The sequence below is a fragment of the Sinohyriopsis cumingii genome, chromosome 13 (assembly GCF_028554795.1).
Source record: "Sinohyriopsis cumingii isolate HCF-2022 chromosome 13, ASM2855479v2, whole genome shotgun sequence".
Classification (NCBI taxonomy): domain Eukaryota; kingdom Metazoa; phylum Mollusca; class Bivalvia; order Unionida; family Unionidae; genus Sinohyriopsis; species Sinohyriopsis cumingii.
The window spans coordinates 58,478,345-58,502,910 of NC_142973.1; the positions used below are offsets into that span (position 1 = coordinate 58,478,345).

Genomic DNA, 24,566 nt, shown 5'->3' on the forward strand with positions numbered 1-24,566 from the left:
TCAAGGCACATTATTAAGTGAAATGCATTTATATACCAATCGATTATGTTTAAAGTTTTGATAAACAACAGTAGTTTACAAATGGCATAAAACCTAATCCCTATTTATGTTTTTTATATGATATGTCCTTTGCCTATGATAATTTTGATAAACATTTTGTGTAACATCTCAAGATAATTTCATTAAACACCATAAAACATATTTAAGGCTACAATTTCCCAAATAGGTTCCCTGAAATATACATGTCCAGAAAATAGCTCTATTTAAATTTATCTGTAATGCCCTCTTTCTACAGTATACGTTTTGTTACTTTTCGAACAATATAATTGTATAATATGCACATAATTATAGCAATTAAGATTAAACATAATCCCCAAAATGTCGTACAAAGAACGAAATTGTTATCAAAATTATTTCAGCATGGATGCCGAAGGTTTCCGCAAATATGGAAGACAAATGGTAGACTATATTGCAAACTATTTAGAGAATATTCGGGAAAGAGATGTCGTACATAGAGTATCGCCTGGATACATGAGACCGCTACTACCGGATGAAGCGCCTGAAAATCCGGAAAGCTTCGATGAAGTCATGAAAGACATTGAAAAAATCATAATGCCTGGGGTCTGTACTACTACTACTACTACTACTAATAATAATAATAATAATAATAATAATAATAATAATAATAATAAAGAAGAAAAGAGAAAAAAAGGATTTGAATATATTGTATCGATTGCCAAGTAAACAAATTATAGTCTTATTAATGACTTTCCTGTGTGTGCATGTGTTTTGATATATCTTTTTTCATTAATTTTGCTATAGTATTATTATTATTATTATTATGCTTTGATAAGTAATATTATAAATATTATATTATATTATATTATATTATATTATATTATATTATATTATATTATATTATATTATATTATATTGCTATTCTCTTCTTTCGCTATCATATTTGTCAACAGTTTAATTATCATAGTCAGCAAATTTTTATGAACTTTAAAACAAGGTTATATGAAGATAACTCCGTGTAAAGGACCGGACGTTTATGAATCAAAATGCACGAAGCTAGTGTTCAAATGCAGTCTTATCTACAGGCCAATGTGGACATGCCACGAACTTCCAGGCTGCTTTAAAATGGAGGCCAATGTCTCTCTGGTTACATACACTGATCAAAGCACACGTAGGTCACTCATTTGAAGTCAGATTGGTTCTTACGGGTTATTTAGGTCCACTGGTAGAAATAGGAGTGCGGATGGTTCCCACCAGTATTTTCATATCTATAGGAAGGTTGAGCAAGAGAGATATTTAGGAATAGTGGACATCTTGACAATTGAAGATACTAAGATTATGCATTAAATTTTCAGCTAAAAGGCCTTTTGCGTCATTAGAACATTACAATAATAATAATAATAATAATAATAATAATAATAAAAGTAATAATAATCATGATCACAAGAATAACGATGTTGCCACTAATACTACTATTACTACTACTACACGGGGCCGCATCGGGTGTGTGTGTGTGTTTGCAGGCACCACCATCCATGACTGACCCCCCCACTTATACACATAAACATACAGTAACTTGTCACTTGACATTTAATAATCGTTTTAGTCTTGGGCACATTCATTAGTTTTTATGCATACTTTGAGTACATAGATACATAGACTTTTGATTTGGTTCCCTTTAGAAGAAAGTCATGCACCTTTTGAAATTTTGGAAAACCTGCCAACCTCAACACTTAACCTGATCCGGTCTGACTACAACTACTACTACTATTATTTTTTATTTCTACTACTACTACTGCTGCTGCTACTACTACTGCTACTACTACTACTACTACTACTACTAATAATAATAATAATAATAATAATGATGATGATGATGATGATAATAATAATAATTATAATCATAATATAATAATAATAATTGTTATTATTATTAGTAGTATTATTACTGCAACTACTACTACTACTACTGCTACTACAAAAAAAGCGAAACTATGATAGCAACTAGAACGACGAAACATTTAAATCACGGGTTTTAATCTTGAATGTTTTTGTTTTTGTTGCTTTTATCAACTGTGGCAAATCATAACAAATAGCACAAAATATGAAACATCTTATCCTATCTTCAACAATTTTACGTTTTCGTATAACACAAAGACTCTCAGTCATCAGGCATACTAAATTAAACATGAAAATTGTGATATACAGATCCGGAAATGTGGAACATTTCAATATCAAATGCATGGTATTGAACTTTTACAGTGCCTCGTGTCATGTTATATAAAATTATGAACTGTTATAATCGTTCTTATATTTTATTAAATGAAAGGTAAAACATCATCACAGGACATATATATATATATATATATATATATATATATATATATATATATATATATATATATATATATATATATATATATATATATCCAATGAAATGATGTCTTCGTTTTCATTTATATCCGTTAGAGCTGCTTTGATTGATCTCCATCATCTGTTTATCCCTGTTCATTATTTCAAGCATTATCCCTATCAATATCCGTAATTTTTGTCTTTGTCAATTACAACAGACTACACACTGGCACAGCCCACATTTTCATGGTTACTTTGCGGCCGGCAATTCATTTCCGTCCATATTGGGCGACATGTTGTCTGACGCCATCGGGTGTATCGGTTTCTCTTGGGTAAGTTGAACAGACCAACCTACATGACATTAGAATCCTTCGACTCCCTCAGCTTAATCAGTTTTGCTAGAAATGTTTACCGCATAATTCCGCTTCCAAGCCAATATCTACCAGATAAGAGTTGAACGTTTATCAAAGCATAGCTTTTCATATCACGAACATTCTTCAATTGTCGATAGTCTGTCGATATATATATTAGGAAACGGTACTGCACCCATTTGTGGTCATTAATATCCATTGCGAGGAGAGAATCCATAATGTGCAGAATCAATCATGTATTTACACTTTTTATGTTCGTTAGGATATTTACACTGCACTAGATCTTCAGTCATCTATGTGCAGATCGTAGGTAATAATTCTAGCTATGAAGACACACAAAGTAGGTCTAAAACGAGTAGATGATTTTAGTTGAGTAATCCCGAGCGCATGCAAAGTCAATCAGTCGTTGATACTAAAAAGTCCGAGGTTAATTAAAATGATATATACTTACAACGGGAATGTGGATGAACTTTTGCTATATGATATTTGTGGCGTGTCTGGATTTGTTATGCCGTGACTGTGCTAGGTGTGGGGTTTGGTGCTTCCAATATTTTATTTAAATTATTATATAAATCTCACCCAGGCTCGATTTTTGTTGGAAGTTAAATTAGTGAAAGAAGTAAAGCTCCGAACCCCCAATCAGCAATGCCGACGGTTAAATGACTGGATATAGAAAAAGGTGAAATTCAACGAATAACAATTTAATGACAATTCAATAATCAAATTATTAAAATTTCCCAAGTACCCTCTTTCCCCTCGACCCTGTGATAGCATATTGTATCATTTGATTAGTAGTGTGAGATAGATTTCCACCTGTCCTTGTATTCTACTCATCTGTGTATTCTTCTATCATATTCCTCCATTTCCGTCTCCTCTTCATCCCGACTTTCTCCTCATTCCGAGTACTCTTCGACTTCTCTATACTTCTCCTTTTCCACTTGCTCCTCCTCGACTCCTTTTCCTCCTCCTCCTCGACTCCATACCGACTAGATTTGTCGACTCCCACTGCTCTGCTAGTCTTACTTCCGTTTCCCCTCTTAGACTCTGGACTCACTGAACCGGAAGTTCTGTCCCCCAAAAAGCTTCCCGTGAAAACACAATATTTTCCTTAGCCCTCTCATCTCACACTACATCCGGCCTATCATCAGATAACGGCTATTAAATTGCTTCGTTCACGCAGTCATTCACATCGAAATAGTCATACGTTGTTATATGGTAAAACAACGTCGTAGTAAAAGCACGGTATCAATTACTTCTCATACATACATCAGTAAAATGTTTCACATCAGTATACTATACAAAATCAGAACAATCAGAGGCATTTCTTTACATAACAACTCATGCAAAGTACACAAATATTCAAATGTCCATGCTCTTATATATCCATACATCCATATTCATTAATCTTACACACTTCAACCATTTTGCAAATTCACAATTCATGCATGTGTAACATCTAACATATCACATGAATAAATACACTAGTTTACTACGACGTAACCTAATAGCTAATTACAAAATTAATTCGTACCACAAGCCAACAATCTACATAATTCTCTGCATAATACTCAAACTCATTTATCAAATACGCATGTAAATTATTCACTACAACGGTAATTCTACATACTAACGATCCTTTCAATTAGACATACTACACATAATTAAAATTACAATGCCATAATATTCTGCAAAACCGAGCAAATAACCACTGACCTTTACGAAGCTCTATCTTTCCTTAGAATCTCCTAAGTGTTACCGCCAAAGTACGAGTAGCTCTCTCAGAGTAACACCATATTGCTCATCAGTCTTTTAGGCGAGACTAAATTTCGCTTGCTAGTTAATGGCTATAATTCGGATCGAAATTGTTATTACACACCCGTCTCTATTCCGATTGAATGTCGGTTTGATTCGATCCAATCACGCTTAGCAGACAATGTCTTTTTCGCTGTCTGTCCACGTGGGGACGGATTTAGACACGCCCCGTTCCTCGTGGGTTCCTCTGATCTTTGGACAAAGCTGTAACACCTAGGTGGGAAGTCGCTCGATCTAACGCATGTGCCGATTCACGATGCCGGATCTTCTGTCTCGTCACGGTAACCTTTCGTAAGAGATTAACTCTAGCTTGCGGCAATGTTTAGACGGCAATATTGGCCACGACTTACGAACTGGGGTTGAGCAAACGTGTCAGTATTGACCATGGCTCTTTTGTAATAACGCACGGTATAATTCCTTTCCTCCTTATTACCACAATATCGATCAGGAAGTACCATAACAACACTGAAGAATGCAACTCGCATTCCATAATTACCACGTGTTATAATGCTTATTGACTTAATTGCATATGGAATGTCTGATAAAAACCCAACTTGTAATTTTTAATGGGGAACTAAAATGGTTGTCAATTTCATTCTGGTTTCATATTCCATATTCTATAGATATTTGGTTAAAAATACATTGTGTACCCACCGTTTACGTGTTTCATATTATATGAAATATCGAGTCATTTAGTACTTTCTGTTTATTATTTAAGAAACCGTTCGCATACCAAGGATCTTAATAGAAGACAAATACGCTCATTTTTGAGAAATGTTACTTCTCGTATTTTGAATTTGTGTACAAATGAGTCTAACAAGTAATGAAAGATGACATAATGAACTTAAGTTTAATTAAACCATGACATAGTACTTACAGTTGTTACTAATTATTTTGATACACAGGCCACGAGTCCAGCATGCACTGAATTAGAAGTCATCACCACAGACTGGCTGGGAAAAATGATGAATTTACCAGAGGAATTTCTTCATAGCTCTGGGGGTAAAGGTGGTGGAGTTATTCAGGTAAAAATAATAACCGGTTGGTTAAAGTGTTGATCTGTACTACATATTATAGAATAAGGCTACATATGGCTAATCCATGCGTCAGGAATGCATGAAATGGTCCAAATTCTGTACTCCATCACCTACTACATGAAATGGTGTGTGAGGCATGCATGACAGGGTCCAACGCCTTAATATAATCCCCTAGTACATGAAATGATACGTGACGCACGCATAAAATGGTCCAACACCAGAGTACAATCCCTTACTACATGAAATGGCTATCACGGTTTGCTGACGTATGAGTTTGACTGAGTTATACGTGCATGGTATCCAATTTCAATTGTATTCAATAACTGTGAAATAGTCTAAAATACAGTAGTGGGGTATGTGAAAATATAATTTTAGAATATATATATATATATATATATATATATATATATATATATATATATATATATATATATATATATATATATATATATATATATATATATAGATAGATAGATAGATAGATAGATAGATAGATAGATTAATACGATTTAAAATGTAGTTTCAAGAATGCTGGTCCGTTTCTAGGGAAAAAAGACCGTTTCACTAATGCTGGTCGGTTTCTCGGAAAAAGCATCCAGAGCTACGTCACTCACATAGTTCTTCAATATTAATGCACTTTTCAACCCAGTCACAAACATGGTATTCACTAAGCTGTATTCAGCATTTAGAATGCTATCAAAATTGAACAGAACCTTTCACCAAAATCGATGGCATCTTTTGAAATGACCGTGTCTAAATGTTTTCGCACTTCCAACGACTAAACGTTTAGTGTCAGTACGTACTCGAGTTCAGAATCTTTGTAAATTAAGGGCATGGCTTCTTCCAATTAGTTTGTGTTTATATTTTGATGTCTGTGGTACTTTTACTTTCTAAATGTCTAAATTATTGATATGTTTGATAAAGACTGCGTGCTCTTGTGAAAAGAAAATAGCAGGGAAGACGCATAACACATTTCATTTTAAGTGAAATATACCAAGCAATACAGAGTCTGCAATACTGAATAAAAAAGTATTTGCTATATTTTATATATTTGAAGGCACACATTACCATTACAAGTCGAGTGTGTGTGTGTTCGCATCAAGACCTAGTAAACAAAACCAAGCCCAACACACTGTGTGTTGTTGTTGTTGTTGTATGATTTAACGCCATTTTTCAGCACACGATAGGCTATGCATGGCGGCCAGTATTAATGGTGGAGGAAGAACCCGGGAAAACCCAGAGAAGAACCACCGACCCACGAGAAGCTACTGGCAAGCTTTCTCACATACCCACATTGGCCGAATCCTGGACTCGAACCCACGCAGACAGAAGTGAGATGGCAGTGATCCGTAACGGAGAGCGCTTTAGACCACTCGGCCACTCGGGGCCCCCACACTGTGTGAGTTTTGCTTGAGTTCATTGTGTTCCGTTTCCAATGAACGCAAGCCAACAGTATTTACGGATCGCAGGATTCTCAAACCAGTGCCACGAATAATTACTCTCTAACGAAGCATGCACCACGCATTAACGAGACTTTGAATTCACTTGTAGGGTTTGTCTTGCATCGGAACTGCTATGATCTAAAATAGGACAAACGCACCGAATACGCATAATTGTTCCTAACTCAAATTATTAAACAACTGTATGTTAAGAAAATCCTAACAATTATTTATATTAAGAACATTCCATACGTTCAGTATGAATATCGCCTGTACCTAACAATTAGCTAATGACTCGGTTTGCACAATATATTCCCAACACCAACCTGTCATAATCAAGCAATAATCATTAAACCCTGACAATGGTGCGAAAATTAAAGCAAAACTAAGACGATTAATATAAAATGATAACGAGGGATGAAAACAGTTTTCTCCCCTGCATTCTAAAACCAGGACCAATAAATCCCTATTTTTACATTCAGTATGTTTCTGTCATTATTTTAGCTTTGGTTTCTTTGTATAAAAACCAACCTTTTCAACACACTAGCATCAAATATATATGAAAATATGTTTGTATAAACTTAGTATCAAACTTTTAGATCAGATTTTTCACTGTAAATCATGCTGTACATATTTCATTTTTCTGGGTAAAACCGTTACGTGCAATAAATTCATATGAATTCGGTATCTTCACCCGATGATGATGATGATGATGATTTGTTTATTAATGATAATGTATACTAATCCGAATTCTAATAGCAACACTTAATCAAATTACACAAGAGTTGTGAAAATAAATCTGTATTTGGTCAGTGTTAATGTGGCCCTCTTAGTAAGAGGGGCCGTTAATTGCATTTGGCTGGCGTTATCAGGGGAATGACCTCCGTCGATTTTATAGCCCGGTCGGAGTGGAAAGATAGAATATCACAGAGAACTGAGCTAGGCTATTGGGAAGAAATAATGCAATACGAGCCCCCTTAGACACGAAAAAATAGCAAAATTAAATAAATAACAATTAATAGCGGCAACTCCAATTCAAACTAATTTATGTCGACAGAATTTAATAGCAGTGTATAATTTGGATTTATTTTATAACAATAACTAGTGGTGAAAAAACGCAATGTATACGACTGATTACACCAACTTCCTCTCGTGACTCGTGTATCACGTCTTCCTATTCCCTACTTTTCCTATTCTGAACTCTTCAACTCTTCCTGGACCTACTAGTCCTTTATTCTGAAAACATCATCAATTGGCGGACCTCCGATTTTAAACATCGGACTGTCCTGTGTCTCTCGGAAAGCTGTTTATTTAAAGAACAACATTAAACTTAAATCTATATACATATCACGTTCTATACGTGCAGAAGTTCCCTCACTTACGTTGCCCTAAAGCATAAATAACTAGCTATCCAAACACTGCATTATTTCTGAACTAATTCGATAAATCATCACTCTTGTTTCACAGCGACCGACTATAAATTAACACTTGAGCGGTGTATCTAGCATTACCGTACCTCTTTACCTACGTTATCGCATGCTCGATTACTATCGCATAAAATTCACAAAATTCTAGCTCACGGCAATCCCTAACCTACAAGATTATTTAAACATGACAAAATCCGCTATAAAAATACGATTATCGTTAACTCACGATAATGAGTATCGTCCTAACAGACAAAGGAATTTATTTTATATAACCCTATGAAGTCCTACACATGTGAAACTCTGGATCGCATGGAATCCGTCAATTCTATCATTGAACTAGTAACTGTAACATTAAAGATATAAATTGCATAAAAACTCCAGCATCAACAGATTTCCATGAAACTGAATACAGGATACATAATATGGATCCTAGTCATATCAAACACATTTGCATAAAACAAGCAGTCAAAAACTGAAAATGACGTGAAAAAGTAAAATTGCGTATCTTAATGCTGTTATCTTTCCGAAAGTGTGTCTCCTAGCATTGAAACCTGTCTTTTCTTACAAGACAGATATCTGGTCGTGTTTTCTTGTTTAACGAGAAAAGCACTGATCTTTTCAGGCTTCCTCGGATCCAAACTTCTCCTCTCTCAGGAATTTTCGGACTAAAGAATTTCGATCAAGATCGTCACTTTAAATTCACATTACTTCCAAAGTGTACGCCTTAATTTACTCTGACCAATCGTACGCAGCGGTTCCTAAATTTTCCCCCAAGACACTCATTTCTTTCGTCTGATTATGGATAGCCTATAATCTCTGGACTACGTTGCATATTATATTCCCTTTGAAAATGACTATTTAACATGGGTTCCTATGAAGCGGTTATGATTGGTAGCTCAAATGTGATACTAAAATCTTCATAAAATAAAATTCATATTTCAATTGTTACTGACAACAAACATCAAAATTATATTTCCAACCCATGCACATATACATAATTACTGTCTTGGTAATTTCAGTCGACGGCAAGCGAAACAGTCTTATTGTGCCTGCTGGCAGCCAGAACAAGGACAGTTACCAAATACAAGGAAGCCGATCCTTCCATTGATGAAATGCAGATCATATCGAAATTGGTCGGATACTGTTCAGATCAGGTGAGTTTAACTTTATTGTTAGTCATGATCTAAAACTTCCACAAAATTCATCTGCATGACTTGTCTTTTTGTTTCTTTTTTGTTTGTTGTTGTTGCAAAACCAGTTCTCATTGTCAACTGTCTAAGAAACGTATCGACAAATTCTAGATGTGTACGTCCTCAATGGCTAACCGAGCTGATCCTTTCATGGTCTCTTTTCATGATTTATTTTATCTTCAAATTTTCTGCTCCACATCGAATGACGTTTACTCCAATTATTTTTCTAACTGGAGTCCCTCTTCATGTCCTATATGGCTGACCCACCTGCAGTAACGGTCTTGGATAATTTCGGCGGGGCCCCAGTGAGCAAGGCATTTGGAAATAAACTTTTAAACACGTTTTATATGATATTGTCCTTAAAATTTTCATCCATCGCTTTCACTTTCAAATTACTAAAGTGCGGTTTCTATTTGAGCACGGGGCCCGATTGGGACAAATTGGTCCAATCGGCCAAAGGCCAGCCCTGTTCAGCTGAAGTTCCTCTTTATACCCTAAATGGTTGTCTCAGCTAATGTCCTATTTGAAATCCGTCTTCATAAACCCTATAGTTGTCTCATATTTTGTATAAGTATTATTTAAATTTGTTATGATATATCAGGCAAATTCCTCAGTAGAGAGATCGGGGCTGCTCGGGGCTGTGAGAATGGTAAAGCTTCTGACTGATGATAACTTTAGTCTACGTGGAGAAACACTGCGCAAAGCGGTCGAAGCGGACAAGGCCAAGGGACTTATTCCTTTCTTTGTGAGTAAATTTTAGACCTAACATTCATAATTCAGAACAGAGAAGAAAGAAAAAATACTTGATGTCACAAAAATTGTATTGCGATTTTGACTTGTTAGATTATTTAAATAAGAAGATTAAATTTGTGTAAATATAAGTAATATACGTTAAATATTAAAATTAATACGCATGCATGTTAATTTTGCACTCGAGCATTTAAACATGTGATAAGAACCAAAAAAGGACTTGAAATTTGTTCTTTTAGCATAACAAGACACCGGTTTCAAATGAATGACTTATTGACTCTCACTACAAAATGAAACAAAAATATAAATGATATTCATTTCGAACCCATTCTAACCAAAATGTTTAAATCTTCTCACACAGTTGTGCGCCTCACTCGGAACAACAGGATCTTGTGCATTTGACAATCTTGAAGAACTTGGACCAATATGTGAGTTGTTATTAGCGCTCTCTATTTTCTTTCTGGAGTTCATTTCATGATTTCGATATCTTTCATAAGTCCATTCCACAACATTTAATAACATATATCAAGCAGAAGACTGGCACTCGCTCAAAACTAAGCATTGCCTTCAAATGAGGCTTAAGCTTCAAAACTAAATGTTACGTTCCAAACAGACGAAAGCTTCAAACTTTTGGGGAATTTAGTATGACATAAGACTAGCAGTATTTAAAAAATTATGATAAAGTAATCAAAAACAATGTCAGTCTCAGTCGTGAAAATTTAGTTAATTCAGGGTCAGGATACTTTAGTGGAGGTATAATTATTTTAATATTAAATAAATCACAAATGCTATTGTAGAGATGTACAGTTTGATAATAGTAAAAGATGGTATTCACAAGTTCCACGACTATACCTATGTTAAGAAAATACAGAGAGCCGTATGGCTCTAACTTTATTCTAATCAAAATTACATCTCGTAACAGCTTCTGGGACTCAGAATTAGTTTTTTGGTTCTGCTTCAAATCTATCTTGTATGATTAATTACCTAACAGATCTACTTCTTCATGGCTGACTTGTACTTGAAATTGATAAGTCTTAATATTTAAAGAAATTTGATTGATTTAAGCCAGACTTGAGTTATAGTAGTGCATTCAATCTTTCGTTAGGTGCTGCAGAAGACATGTGGCTTCACATAGACGCAGCATATGCTGGAAGCGCCTTCGTGTGTCCAGAATTCAGGCATTACATGAAAGGAATTCAAGTGAGTAGAGATTTTCGATTAACAGTCTCGTTTAAGTCATGTTTGATATTTCGTCGACAAGGACCACACATACAAAAACGTCTCAACAGTATTTTAAGTCATCTTTTCTAGAAACTACTAATATTTCTCTAACTGAGAACATGTTGTTTATTTTGTTTGAATATTTATACACTGAAATTTGTTCACATCATTTTTGTATATGCTCCACGAAAGTAGGCATCATATACATGTCTACATACATATCATGAATGTGCATCATTTGGCATGATAAAGTTAACAGATATTGCAACAATGTTCTCAGTTCTATATGTTCTTTTTCTTTCTTTTTTACTTCCTCAGTGCACCATATTCCTATCATAATCTCAGTATCCCGTTATATGTACTTACATTCTCATATATATATATATATATATATATATATATATATATATATATATATATATATATATATATATATATATATATATATATATATATATATATATATTAATTCAATTGTAAATCTGTTAGTTTTTAATATTTTGTCGTTATATGCTTTTGTAATGTAATATTGTTTACTGGACTTGACATTGTCCAAAACTGAGTTCAATTCTGTTTGACCTGATTGACTTTTTATAACTTTTTTTATTACATTGATGTAAACAACTAATAATAGCTTCATTATTCTCTATGGTTATGAGCTCATTAACCAAATTATCATTCAGGTAAACATTGATTGCGGTCAGTGTTTTGGAGGTTCCATAGTGTAATTTATAGGGTATTGTGTTTTAAACAAACAAGGCTCATTAAATTATGCTAGAAAGTTATTTTCCACTAGGAAATGGTTGTTTTTAGAAAATGCTAATTTGTGACCTGACATCAAACATATATTTATATTATCTTCTGACTGTGGAGATTTTCCAGTTGTGCTCTAACATCTGGCACTTTAAGTTGTGTTACGTTGTAACCAGTTTGGGCCGAATTTTATTTTCTTCGAATTATTGAATTCAAGTGAGTATTTTCCATGGAAATACAAAAGTACTCTGACAAAATTCTTGGATAGCTACATTTATTGGAATTTATAATGAATTCAAGCCTGGAATAATGTTTATGTGATTCAATAAGAGACTGTTGACACATCAGTACCTTGCTGACCACAACAGACACGCCATCGCCTTCAATTTCGAATCTCTTTTGAGTTTTATTCAGGACTTTCTATTACTAGGACATGTGTCTGTAATTCTTGGATTAATTTTGGATTTTATTCATGATACCGTCAGCTCCTTTATTTCTAATTTTTCACTTTGTATCTTAGGGAAATAAATTATTTGTTAAATTTACAAAGCTTGTTGTCTTCACTCTTTTCAGTTACTTATTTTAAGAGCATAGACTCGTAACAATATATATATATATATATATATATATATATATATATATATATATATATATATATATATATATATATATATATATATATATATATATATATATATATATATATAAGTAAAAACTGTTATCCACATGACGGATACTTAAAATAATGAAAGGTTTTCAAAAGTGTACTAATCCAACAACATTTTACTTTCAAGTATGCAGAGACGTTCAGTTTCAACCCTCATAAATGGATGCTCATCAACTTCGATTGTTCAGTTATGTGGTAAGTAACATAATATCGATTGCTCAGTTATTTGTCAATAACTTGAATTTTGATTGTTCCGTTTTGTGGCAAGCGATATGAATTCTTCAGTTATGCAGAAAGTAAAAATATTTTCAGTTATTTGGTAAGTAATACGAATATTGATTGTTCCGTTATGTGCCAAGCAACATGACCATGAATTGTATAATTATGTGGAAGGTAGTATGAATATCGATTGTTCAGTAACCTGGTAAGTAATAGAATATCGATTGTTCAGTTATGGGGTAAGCAATGTGAATATCGATTGTTTAGATTAGTAGTTATAGGTTACTGCATTTGTATGGGAAAATGTGAACGAGTTTTGATATGGAATAGTACACGAACTTGTGAGTGCAATATATCCTTCCGACAAAAGGAGTTAATATTTTTCCCATACAAATGCAGCAACCTTTTTATTATACGCTCATTTTTTTAATTCTACCTAAGGTTTAATTATATAAACAAAATACACTACAAGAAACAACGTAAATGAATGAATGCCGTATTCCAAACTAAATACACAAGCGCAGATTTGTCATTACACAATGAATCATTATTAATGCGCACATAACTCCACCCAGATAAATTTGAACTTAGTCGCGCGCTCGACATAACTTTCAAAAGAAAATGGCGTGTCTAGTTAAAATTGAAATTTGCAGTGATATTGTGAAGGAATGCGCATTGCAACAACTTTTCCATTTGATCTGGAATGAATATATTTTGGTATTTTGTTTCGATTCGACGAAAGTTTGTGATTTTGGACTGGATTCATCTGTGCAAATAATATATGAAATACATCGGATTGAAGTGGTGCGGGAGAAACGTGTTTACGTCTGCAAATGTGTTTCTGTTTCTGTCATTGAATGTTTGAAATCATAACGTGGGAAAAATATGAAGTCTTTCAATTGCAATTATCAAAAAGACGCTATGGAATTTAATGCTTATTTCATTTTGAGTGCAGTAAAGAGGATGCAATTGCACTTATCATCGAAATTACAGCACAATTTCGAAATGTGTAATCCAGATTGAAAACCTATGACATGACTCATGTAATTCGGATTTGCAGAATTAAAAAAAAGCATTTTGAGGAAAATCAGGATGTAAAACTGTAAATTATATTTTATTTTGCCATTCTTATCACCAGCTAAATAAGACAGTATATGCCTTGTCACTTGTATGTTATTTGTAAGGACCTAATCTTCCGTCTTTTATATAATGTAGCTAGCCTAAATCCGTAACATTGTATCAACGCGGAGTGCGCCAAAACAGCTGCGGTTTTTTTTGCAGTCCACGAAACATGTTTTAGTTCATTCAGAAACAACTTTAAACAACCACAACGTAAAGAGCCTCTTACGCGAGTGTATATGATTTGTTTACAAATCAAAAGTGCTGGCGTCTGCGTCATTGTTTGTTTACAATAGAAATTAGTTCCTTTATTCACGTGAATGCTATATGTGTATTTTCGCGCGTTCAGTATCGGGGAATATTGAACGATTCTGACGATGTAAAGGGGGAAAAATGAGCATATAATAACAAGTGATAAAATATAAATTTCTCAGCGATATGACAAGCAATATGAATACGGGTTGTTCATTTATGTGGTATGTACAAGAATGTCGATTGTCTGCGCGGAAAGCAATTTGCTGAATGAATTTTTACTATGTATTTGAATCAAATATATTATTTCAATTTATGTGTAAAGCAGATTGTTACGATATATGAGTGCAAAATAGTTTATTACAATGTATGAGTATAAATAGATTGTTACAATATATGAGTGTAACAGATTGTTGCGATAAATTGTGAAAAATAGAAACGAATTGTTACAATGCATGTGTGCAAAATATATTGTTGCAATATATGTGCGTAGAAAGATATTCTTCCGATGCATTGGTTAAAGAAAAGACTGTTACAATATATATGTACAAAACAGAAACGAATGGTTACAATATATGAGTGTGTAATAGTAACAAGTACCACACCAACTACAATAATATACTTAAAGAATGGGCATTGTGTGCATAGAAAATGATTTATTACTCTGCGGATTAAATGCCTCCCAAGAACTGGCTTTATCCATAAAGTAATTTAACAGCTAGGATTTGTACGCTATTCGTTCCATTTGTCCAATAGTATCACGTCGCCATTATCCTATAAACCAAACCGATCAGTGTAATCGAATTGATGAATTAGCCGTCGGTTAAGACGCCTAAGCTTAAGAGAATGAAAAAAGGGGTTAATTAACTGCATATTGCATTTAACGTGCAGGATTAAGAATAGCACCCACTTGGTGGATTCCTTCAACGTCGACCCAATATATCTCAGACACAGCTGTGAAGGGAAATTGCCCGACTACAGAGTGAGTAACCAAGTTCTTGTGATTATTTAAAGCAAAAGAATTCTTTTAAAATACACAGTATATGGACTTTCTACCAATTGGGGATTTATGGTTAAAGTTATTGATAAACGATGCATTATATTTTCGACACTTCTTCAGCGCGGAGCTCAAGCTCAAAGTCTTCATATTTCGAGACTCCTGCAACTGCTGTCGGACTGCATACAGTTAAAAAAAATTAATATCTTTTTAACTTAACTGGTTAGACTATGTATTAAAATGATTAAGATAGACTCCGTGTATCATATTTAATATTTGGCAATTGAGTTTCAGATTGAGGCTCATCCTGCTTTAGTATATGGAGAGTGATATTGCACTTAATACAAGAGACTGCCATATAGACTAGTAATAATAGACCATGGTATAGCACCTAAGAAAAAACTTATATAGCACTTGATAAATAAAATTGTATAGACTTAGTAAAAACTTACAATCCTGTCGGGCATTTATGCGCACTTAAGGTTTCAGTCTCCAATGTTGAAGCAAAACGCATACCGAATTCGACCGATTGACGAAAATAAAATACAGCAATGCTTACCATTTAAAAAGAGGCAATTGTCACCAGAATATTCTGTTTAAAATAACGTTAATTTTGGACACAGCGGATACCAACCCTGTGTTTTCCTGACTCGCGATATGTCGGCCTATTCTGCGCACAGCTTTGAAAAAATGTAATGTTAATCCATCGGGCTAAAGATATGAAATACATTACTTTGGACTGTTTCTGTCAGCAGTTCAGTTTAGTAATTAGGTCAGGTTTATATCTAGTTTTAAAACAGTCAACGTAAAAATACCATTAAATGACAAGATATTTTAAGTAAACTAAACCGATCTTGTAAAAAAGTTAGTAAAGTTCAACATTTTAAAAAAAAGTTATTACATGGAAGCGAAACAAAAATGAATAGGATGCAATGTGTTTACAGCGTGCTTTTTGATGGGGAAAAGTTGCTACATAATTTAGAAATAGACTATACGCCGGGGAATTTCTTGAGAATTTATATTCTAGCGGCAAGTATTGTCGCTCTATAGTATAGCACTTAGTACAAGACATATATCAATTGTAGTACACGAGAGTGCTATAGAAAAAGAATAAAAGAAAATGGTATAGCAAGTGATAAAGCACTAAGTACGGGGGAGTGGTATAATACGTTGAAAAAAGAGTGACACAGCACTGATTTCATGAGTGTGTTGTTTAAACTTAGTAAAACACAATGACACAGCACATTATAAAATAGAGGTATGGCACTTAGTACTTAAGTGTTACAGAAACGTACTAAAAGACAATGGTATCACACGTAGTAAACGATTTACATAACACTTAGTACAAGAGCGTGTTATAGAAATGCAGTAAAGGACAATGTCATAGCGGGTGATATTGCACGAAGTACACGACAGCAGTATAACACGTAGAAAAAATGTAATATAGCACTTAGTAGGTGACATTGGTATGGAAACTTAGTAAAAGACAATGGTGTATCACGTAGTAAAATACATGGCACTTAACACGTGAATGCACTATAGAAACGTAGTAAAAGAATGGTATAGCACGTAGTAAACGACTTCTACAGCACTTAGTACATAAGAGAGCTTTAGAAATGCAGTAGAGGACAATGTTATAGCGATTGATATAGCACTTACTACACGACAGCAGCATACTACGTAGAACAAAGATTTAATATAGCACTTAGTACACGACAGCAGCATACTACGTAGAACAAAGATTTAATATAGCACTTAGTACACGACAGCAGCATACTACGTAGAACAAAAGATTTAATATAGCACTTAGTACATGACAGTGATATGGAAACGTAGTAACAGGCAACGGTATAGCACGCAGTAAAATGCTTATATAACACTTAGCACATAAAAGTGCTACAGAACGTACTAAGAAAAACAGTATAGCATGTAGAAAAATAATTAGATAGTCCTTGAGACTACTATAGAAACACAATAAAGATAATGGTATAGCTAGTGATATAGCACTAAGTACGCAACAGTGGTATAACACCTAGATAAAAAATGATATAGCATATAGTAAATAAAGACTGGTATATAACGAAGTAAAAACTAATTATATAAAACTCAGTAAATGAGAGGGGTATAGATGGTAACCAGAACCAGTAATAGCAATTCGTGAATGGGAATGGCATATCTCACAATGAAAAAGAGTGGTATTGAACTCAGTATATGAGAACAGTATAGCACTTCGTAAAAGAGTAATTTAGCACCATTTAACTTTATGTGGTAACAGTGATATTGTAGTGCTGTTATTGATGTTCTGGTATATACATTGTATAGATTGTATTGAATTGTTGACGTCAAAAGTAACAATCGAATACAGGTTTCATTACTTATGCACGAGTCACATGTGGAGACCTTAAAAGCAAAAGAGTGCCCTGGCCAAAATTAAACAACATCTCATTTGCCTAATGTGTGTGTGTATATATACAAAAGGATGACAAAGAAATAACATATACAAAATTATTACTGTACAGACTCATATATTATAGTTGAATATATCAAAAGATTACATAGTGAGGGAAATGCACATAGAAACAACTTTATTTTTGCCTATATGTCATGAATGTCTACGTGTTACTAAGCATTGACGAAAATAAAATACTGCAATGCCGCCAGCATATTCTGTTCAAAATAATATTAATTTTGGACACACGAGATACCACCCCCGTGTATTCATAAGTCGCGATATGTCGGTCTATTCTGCGCACTGCTTTGAAAAGATGTAATATTTATCCATCGGACTATAGAAATGAAACACATTACTTTGGATTGTTTCTGTCAGCAGTTCAGTCGAGTAATTAGGTCAGATTTATAGCTAGTTTTAAATATTCAACATAAAGATGCCAATAAATGGCAAGAGATATTAAGCAAACTAAATTGATCTTGTAATAAAATTAGTAAAGTTCAACATTTCATATTAAAAAGAACTATGCTATTATGTGGAAGGGAAACAACAGTGAATAGGATATAATGTATTCACAACGTCTTGTTTATGGGGGAAAATTACTAAAGAAGTTAGAAACAGACTATACGCCGGGGAATTTGTTTGAGAATCCCACTCTAGCGGAAAGATGACACATTGGATAGCAGACGCTTTTGTACGTATGGGACATCTTGCAAAACCGGAAACTTGGATTAAGATGCAGAATTTTTTTAAAGGTGTACATTTCCATCTTTTAAAAATGTGTTAATTTGTATGATTCTAAAAGATACATACAGTAGTAAATAAGATTTTCTAGGTTACAGGTTCAAGAAGGTCAATGAGTGGCTCTTGATGTTGACATGTAGAAATCCAATTTTCATTTGTGTTTCGAGTCGTAATATGGGATATATATGTACACTTAATGAATATCACTTTTCTAAATTAAAGTACGATCGTTCTTTCTTAATACAAAATGGAGTTTCGACCCAAAATAACACGTTAAGTTTTTTCCTCTACAATTTTCCGTTATAAAGATGATCTCTCAAAGATCCGGTGCATCCGGAAAGATTTTTATTTTCTCGATAATTTATAACTTCTATATGTACGTCCTTTTCGTGCCACTCCCCTTTGTGGTTTCAAAGTAGACGAAGACCACTGAAAAGAACGTTACACCTCTCCGCTACATTGTGAAAGTATTTGCAAAGTTTTTGGGTTTTTTTAAATCGAATAACATGACAGCGCTACAGACTGTATACAAATGTGTCATACGTCAGGAAAAAAGTCTTTCTGTTAAAAATGTGAGAGGAACAAATTAAACACCATTAACATCAAGACTTGCTGGTATGTGAAGCGGAATACAGACAAACGGAAGAATTAATTATTGTTCACTCAGAATCGCTTAAAACAAATATAGTGCCAAATTTACACTTCTAAAACGTATTCCACGTTCCAAGAAAGAATCAAAGTGAAGCTAAAAAAGAGAACCAGTTCTTAATTAAAACGTTGGCAAAATGTGTAATCCAATTATCCACGACTAATAACATCCTAGGGGCAATGGTCAACCTATTCGTTTGAAGTTGCGAGTCATGGGTATTTTGTCATCCCTCGGCCGTTCAGTGACAATCAATCACATAAATGACTTACGTTTCCATAGATGTCATGAAACAAAAATGACAGTGTACAAACGCTATTCGGTCAGACAGTTAACTGTGCATACCTTTATCCATTCCTTGAATAGCACTGGCAAATTCCTCTGGGCAGAAGGTTCCGATCGCTGAAGCTGTGGTTTATGTTGAGATCGTATGGAATCACGGGAGTTCAGGAGTACATAAGACGGGTAAGCTCAGATTTCCTTTACAATGTGAAAGATTTTGCCATTGAAAATCGAACTCCTCTGCAAAACATCAGTTCCTCAGAAGTCAAAACTGTGGTGTCATCATACATTATATATTTATGAGCCAAACCAAAGGCTTGTTTTATGGCACAATTATGAAATGACAACTACTCCCAAACTTGCATACAAAATCCAAAGAAAAATAAGAGAACAAGTTCAAACAATCTTTCGTTACTTTTTCCATTTTTGGTAAATGCGTGTTACGTGCTCCCGAAAGGGTTACTGACAAATAGGTGAAGCCTTGCTATAGTAATACATATTTTTCCTCTCTCAAGTTTTCCGGAGGAACTAAATGCGCCAAGAAAAACTAAACACCCATGCTCTGTTGCAAATAATGAAATAATCTTATCAGTTGCTGTAACGTTGTATGACTGGCTCACGTGTGCAGAATGATCAGTGTGAGTAATCTTGTGTTGTGTTTTATTTCTCCATGGAAAATTTAGAAAGATTTATACAGCTTTTATTTCTCTCTCAGCATTGCAGACTTGCAAAAGAGTTCGAGAAAATGATTTTAGAGGATGGACGATTTGAGGTGGTAACTAAAGTCGTCATGGGTCTGGTCTGTTTTAGGCTAAAGGTAAAGATATATTGTTCTCACCCATGCAACAGAGAAATCTACCTAACTTGCTAACCGTTCTTGTCTTATCTCAGTCTGATTGTCGCAGTCAGGTTGTCTCAATCATGGTTCGCTAGAAACTACTTTCAAGTAGAAATACCCTTATTGTCTTCTGTTGTGGATGAAAGAATTGTTTTAAAATCAAACAACAGCAACAACAACAGATCTATAACAAAAAAGAACTCCACTCATAGAGCAAATCGATGTCTCTCCAACTTTGATAACACCCCATACAAAACATTTTGGGACAACCAGACAGACACACGCACACGAATTCAATTTATTTGGTATTATGCTACAGTTCGTTCCACATAACATCGTGAATTTTTCCAACAACTCAGTACCTTTTCTGGTCAGCGTCCCTATATGTAGCTAAAAGCAACTGATTCGTTTCACACGAAATATTTAAAATAAAATAGGCACTTTTAGCTACATTTACTGACACCGTCCTGAACATTTATTGAGTTACAGATAGGAAACATTTGCTTACTGTCTGGAAGTAACTATAAAAACTAACTAAAAAACCATTGTGCCCGACACACATGCTATACACATGGCTACAAAAATCCAAAGCCTCTCAAGAGCTACCGCAAAGCCGACAACATCTGGAAATGTCTTATGTCAGAACCGCGTTCTTTAAACTTTGTCAAATCAAATTTATAATGTTATTGTAGATGAAAACTCATGCACTTACCAATCGGTATGGTTCAGTCATAATTCCGCATGCTATTCAAAAAGATTTCCATGTAGCGTATCATTGCACTTGAAATGGCAACACTTGCCGTATTTGCAAGACATAAAATATAAACTTCCAAGAACATCATGAATAGGAAATCTCCTCAGTCACTACACTCTTCGTTAGAGCTGTGTCCTTTATCGTATCACTGACTACCATAGAACCTTCACATATTAGAATAGATACATTAACGTTATCCTTATAAATATATTCATTATATATTGTTATTTTCAAATGACATATATCGATTGATTGTGATAATACAGTAATAATATTAAATTATTTTATGTTTCTATTTTCTCGTGCGTAGAACTTCGAGTCGACTCATGATGTAACACTTTCAACACATAACAATTATAAATTAATTTGTTTTCTCGTCTTTTCTTCTTTTTTTTTTTTTTTTGCTCTTTTCTAAGAGCGGCATATGTCGCTATATTCTGCTTATATATAAATTCCTATTTCCATATAACATTATAAGACCTGATGACTTGTACAAAGAAAGAGAGTGGCAGTAAAAGTACCAGATTAATACTGTTTGTTTTGAATCTACTAACTATATTGTAAAATGCATGTAAGGTTATTTTAATTTGAACGGAAAATGTTGTATGAGAAAAATAATCTATGTTGGTGTCTGTATTAAGACAAGGAAATCCCAGTCGCGGCGTTACATTGTTTGTATCTCCACTCGGCACAACCTCATGTGGAGACAAATAATGTAACCCCTTGACTGGGATTTCCTTGTCTCGGTGCAAACCCCAAAATAGAATATATTAGTATCGGCTACATACATTTCACGATCACAAATGCCATATACAATCTTACCAATAGAAACAACTCCAGTTTTACAGTGCATTGCATTGTTGTTACTGAAACAATGTTAACTCTAATTTTATCGAACAAACTCGCCTCTTTTAAGTGATCTTTTCGTTTAATATAAAAATGTCACGCTTGTAAAAAAAATGGCTTCTTTAAACTGACGTTTCTGGTTAGCGAAAAAAGCCTCATATGTACTTGGAAGTAAGTATTATTACTTTATCTATTTTCATTATCATACGGCCTCGTACTCACTAAATTTGTTACATTTCCCTTGTCATCTGGTCTCGTAGTAACAAAGTTTGATTCATGTCCCTTGTCATCTGGTCTCGTATTCACGATGCTTGATTCATTGTCATTTTCATCTGACCTTGTAGTCACTACACTTGATTCATTGTCATTTTCATCTGTCCTCGTAGTCACAAAACATTTCTACTACAAAAATTGAACTCTAACTCAGCATTCTACAATTTCTTATTCCAACAGTTATTAGTAACAAAGTTTGATTCATGTCATTTGTAATCTGACCTTGTAGTCACTACACTTGATTCATTGTCATTTGCATCTGGCCTCGTAGTCACAAAACATTTCTATTACAAAAATTGAACTCAAACTCTGCATTCTACAATTTCTTATTCCAACAATTATTAGTAACAAAGTTTGATCCATGTCCCTTGTCATCTGGTCTCGTAGTCACGATGCTTGATTCATTGTCATTTTCATCTGACCTTGTAGTCACTACACTTGATTCATTGTCATTTTCATCTGGCCTCGTAGTCACAAAACATTTCTACTACAAAAATTGAAATCAAACTCAGCATACTACAATTTCTTATTCCAACAGTTATTTTAAAAGGACCGTACTAAAATCACTCTTTCAAAATTAATTTCGTACTGCCTGTTCTTCTTGTTTACATAATTTTCAATCACTTAAGACTCAAGTATGGTTTATCATTTGCTATTTATGACATACAGTTAAATTTTGTTGCTATATTTAATTTTGTCTCATCCAGTGTTCAAAGGCTTTCTTCAATCACAAATATATGTAACATCGAATGAAGAAGAGTGAAACAAAATGACTAATTCTGGTAAGAACTGCATTATATTAGTTAAATTACTCAAGGTATATTATCAACGTTTACGAAAATATTTTTTGTTTATTTTACAGTGTTCAAACAAATTTACAGAGCGCCTCTTGGATGAAATCCTGGCAGATGGTCGTATCTACCTCATCCCCGCTTTTGTTCGAAACATCTATTTCCTCCGGTTAGCCATATGCGCAGAAAGAACCACGTCTGATGATATAAAATTTTCTTACCAAGTCATAAAATCCTGCACAGATCGTTTGCTGCAGAAGGTGTCTCTCAAAAACGGGTACAAACACATGCCAGTTATCGACATTGACGCACCACAGCACCTTGAGACCGAGGAACACAAGTATTCGTCAGATAGTTCAACACCTGATGTTGACCAGTGAAGTGTTTGGGACACATCGGATCAGTTCACAAGAAAATAACGCTTATAGCCTATCTCAAAGAAACGCTTTTTAAGCACTTTTACGATTTTGTTACACGTGCAATTCTCGTGTGATTGATATTTTTTCAGACGAAGATTGTTTCCATAATTTAATAGCTCTCATGCAGAGATGTCTTAGTTCTCATGATTTAATTGGAGAGAAAGGTTTAGTAGTCTGGTATTCACAAAAATTGATCCTAAAGATTCTGTCAATACACACTAATGAAAATGATCGCAGTCTTTACAGTTTCCTCATATGATCAATTTTTATGTACTTGAAAACTTGTCAAAATCATTATTTATGGATATGATGCAAATAAATACTATTCCCGTGTCAAACGTAGAATTTTCAAGATACTTAAGATTTTGAGGGTAAAAGTATCTGCTGCGAAAAGCTGCAAATCTGCTGATGATAGACCAAAATCAAACATGGATACGAATAACCAAATATTATAACAGTTATGACATTTGCAATAATTCATTTCTAGTTTTCAAATAGGATTGGTCTAAAATAAATCAATATTTTATTACAGAGATCGAAATCTTCTCAGAAATAACATCTATGAGTTTTATCAATTAAAACCTGATATAATGTCCATTTTCAGTTAATTATGCTTTCTGAACAAACTATTTTTAAGGATGATCATAATATGTTTTAAAAATCGTCTTTTACTCTTCGATAGACCATTGAAACTTATGTTACCATTGATAATCATCAATGTATAGATAAACTAAAAACGGTTAAGACTTTACTATGTGCTGTTACAGCCGCTTGTCGTGAGAATATATCACCCTACATCACAATTTATCATTATGCCATGGGATATACCTGATCCAGCTTCACAATTGTTAATGATATTTCGTGTTGCCAAGGATCACACCTCATCTTGCTTCCAAATTG

The 24,566-nt window shown here is 34.0% G+C and overlaps 1 protein-coding gene across 1 annotated transcript; it reads left to right on the forward strand.

Annotated features, from left to right (window-relative positions):
- The first annotated feature begins 420 nt into the window (after positions 1-420).
- Positions 421-24,132, forward strand: LOC149785650 (aromatic-L-amino-acid decarboxylase-like). The gene is made up of 12 exons (XM_089931224.1): positions 421-621; positions 2,589-2,702; positions 5,459-5,578; positions 9,476-9,610; positions 10,248-10,391; positions 10,758-10,824; positions 11,502-11,596; positions 13,165-13,232; positions 15,519-15,609; positions 19,830-19,928; positions 20,461-20,562; positions 23,319-24,132. Exons 1-12 carry the CDS (start codon positions 421-423, stop codon positions 23,625-23,627), a joined length of 1,545 nt encoding a protein of 514 aa, XP_089787350.1. The 3' UTR covers positions 23,628-24,132.
- Positions 24,133-24,566: the final 434 nt, after the last annotated feature.

Excerpts from the sequence above, each read along its gene's own strand:
- LOC149785650 (XM_089931224.1), top strand. The coding sequence starts at position 421 with ATGGATGCCGAAGGTTTCCGCAAATATGGAAGACAAATGGTAGACTAT. Across the intron at positions 9,611-10,247 it reads TCGGATACTGTTCAGATCAG|GCAAATTCCTCAGTAGAGAG; the intron begins GTGAGTTTAACT and ends ATGATATATCAG. Across the intron at positions 11,597-13,164 it reads ATTACATGAAAGGAATTCAA|TATGCAGAGACGTTCAGTTT; the intron begins GTGAGTAGAGAT and ends TTTACTTTCAAG.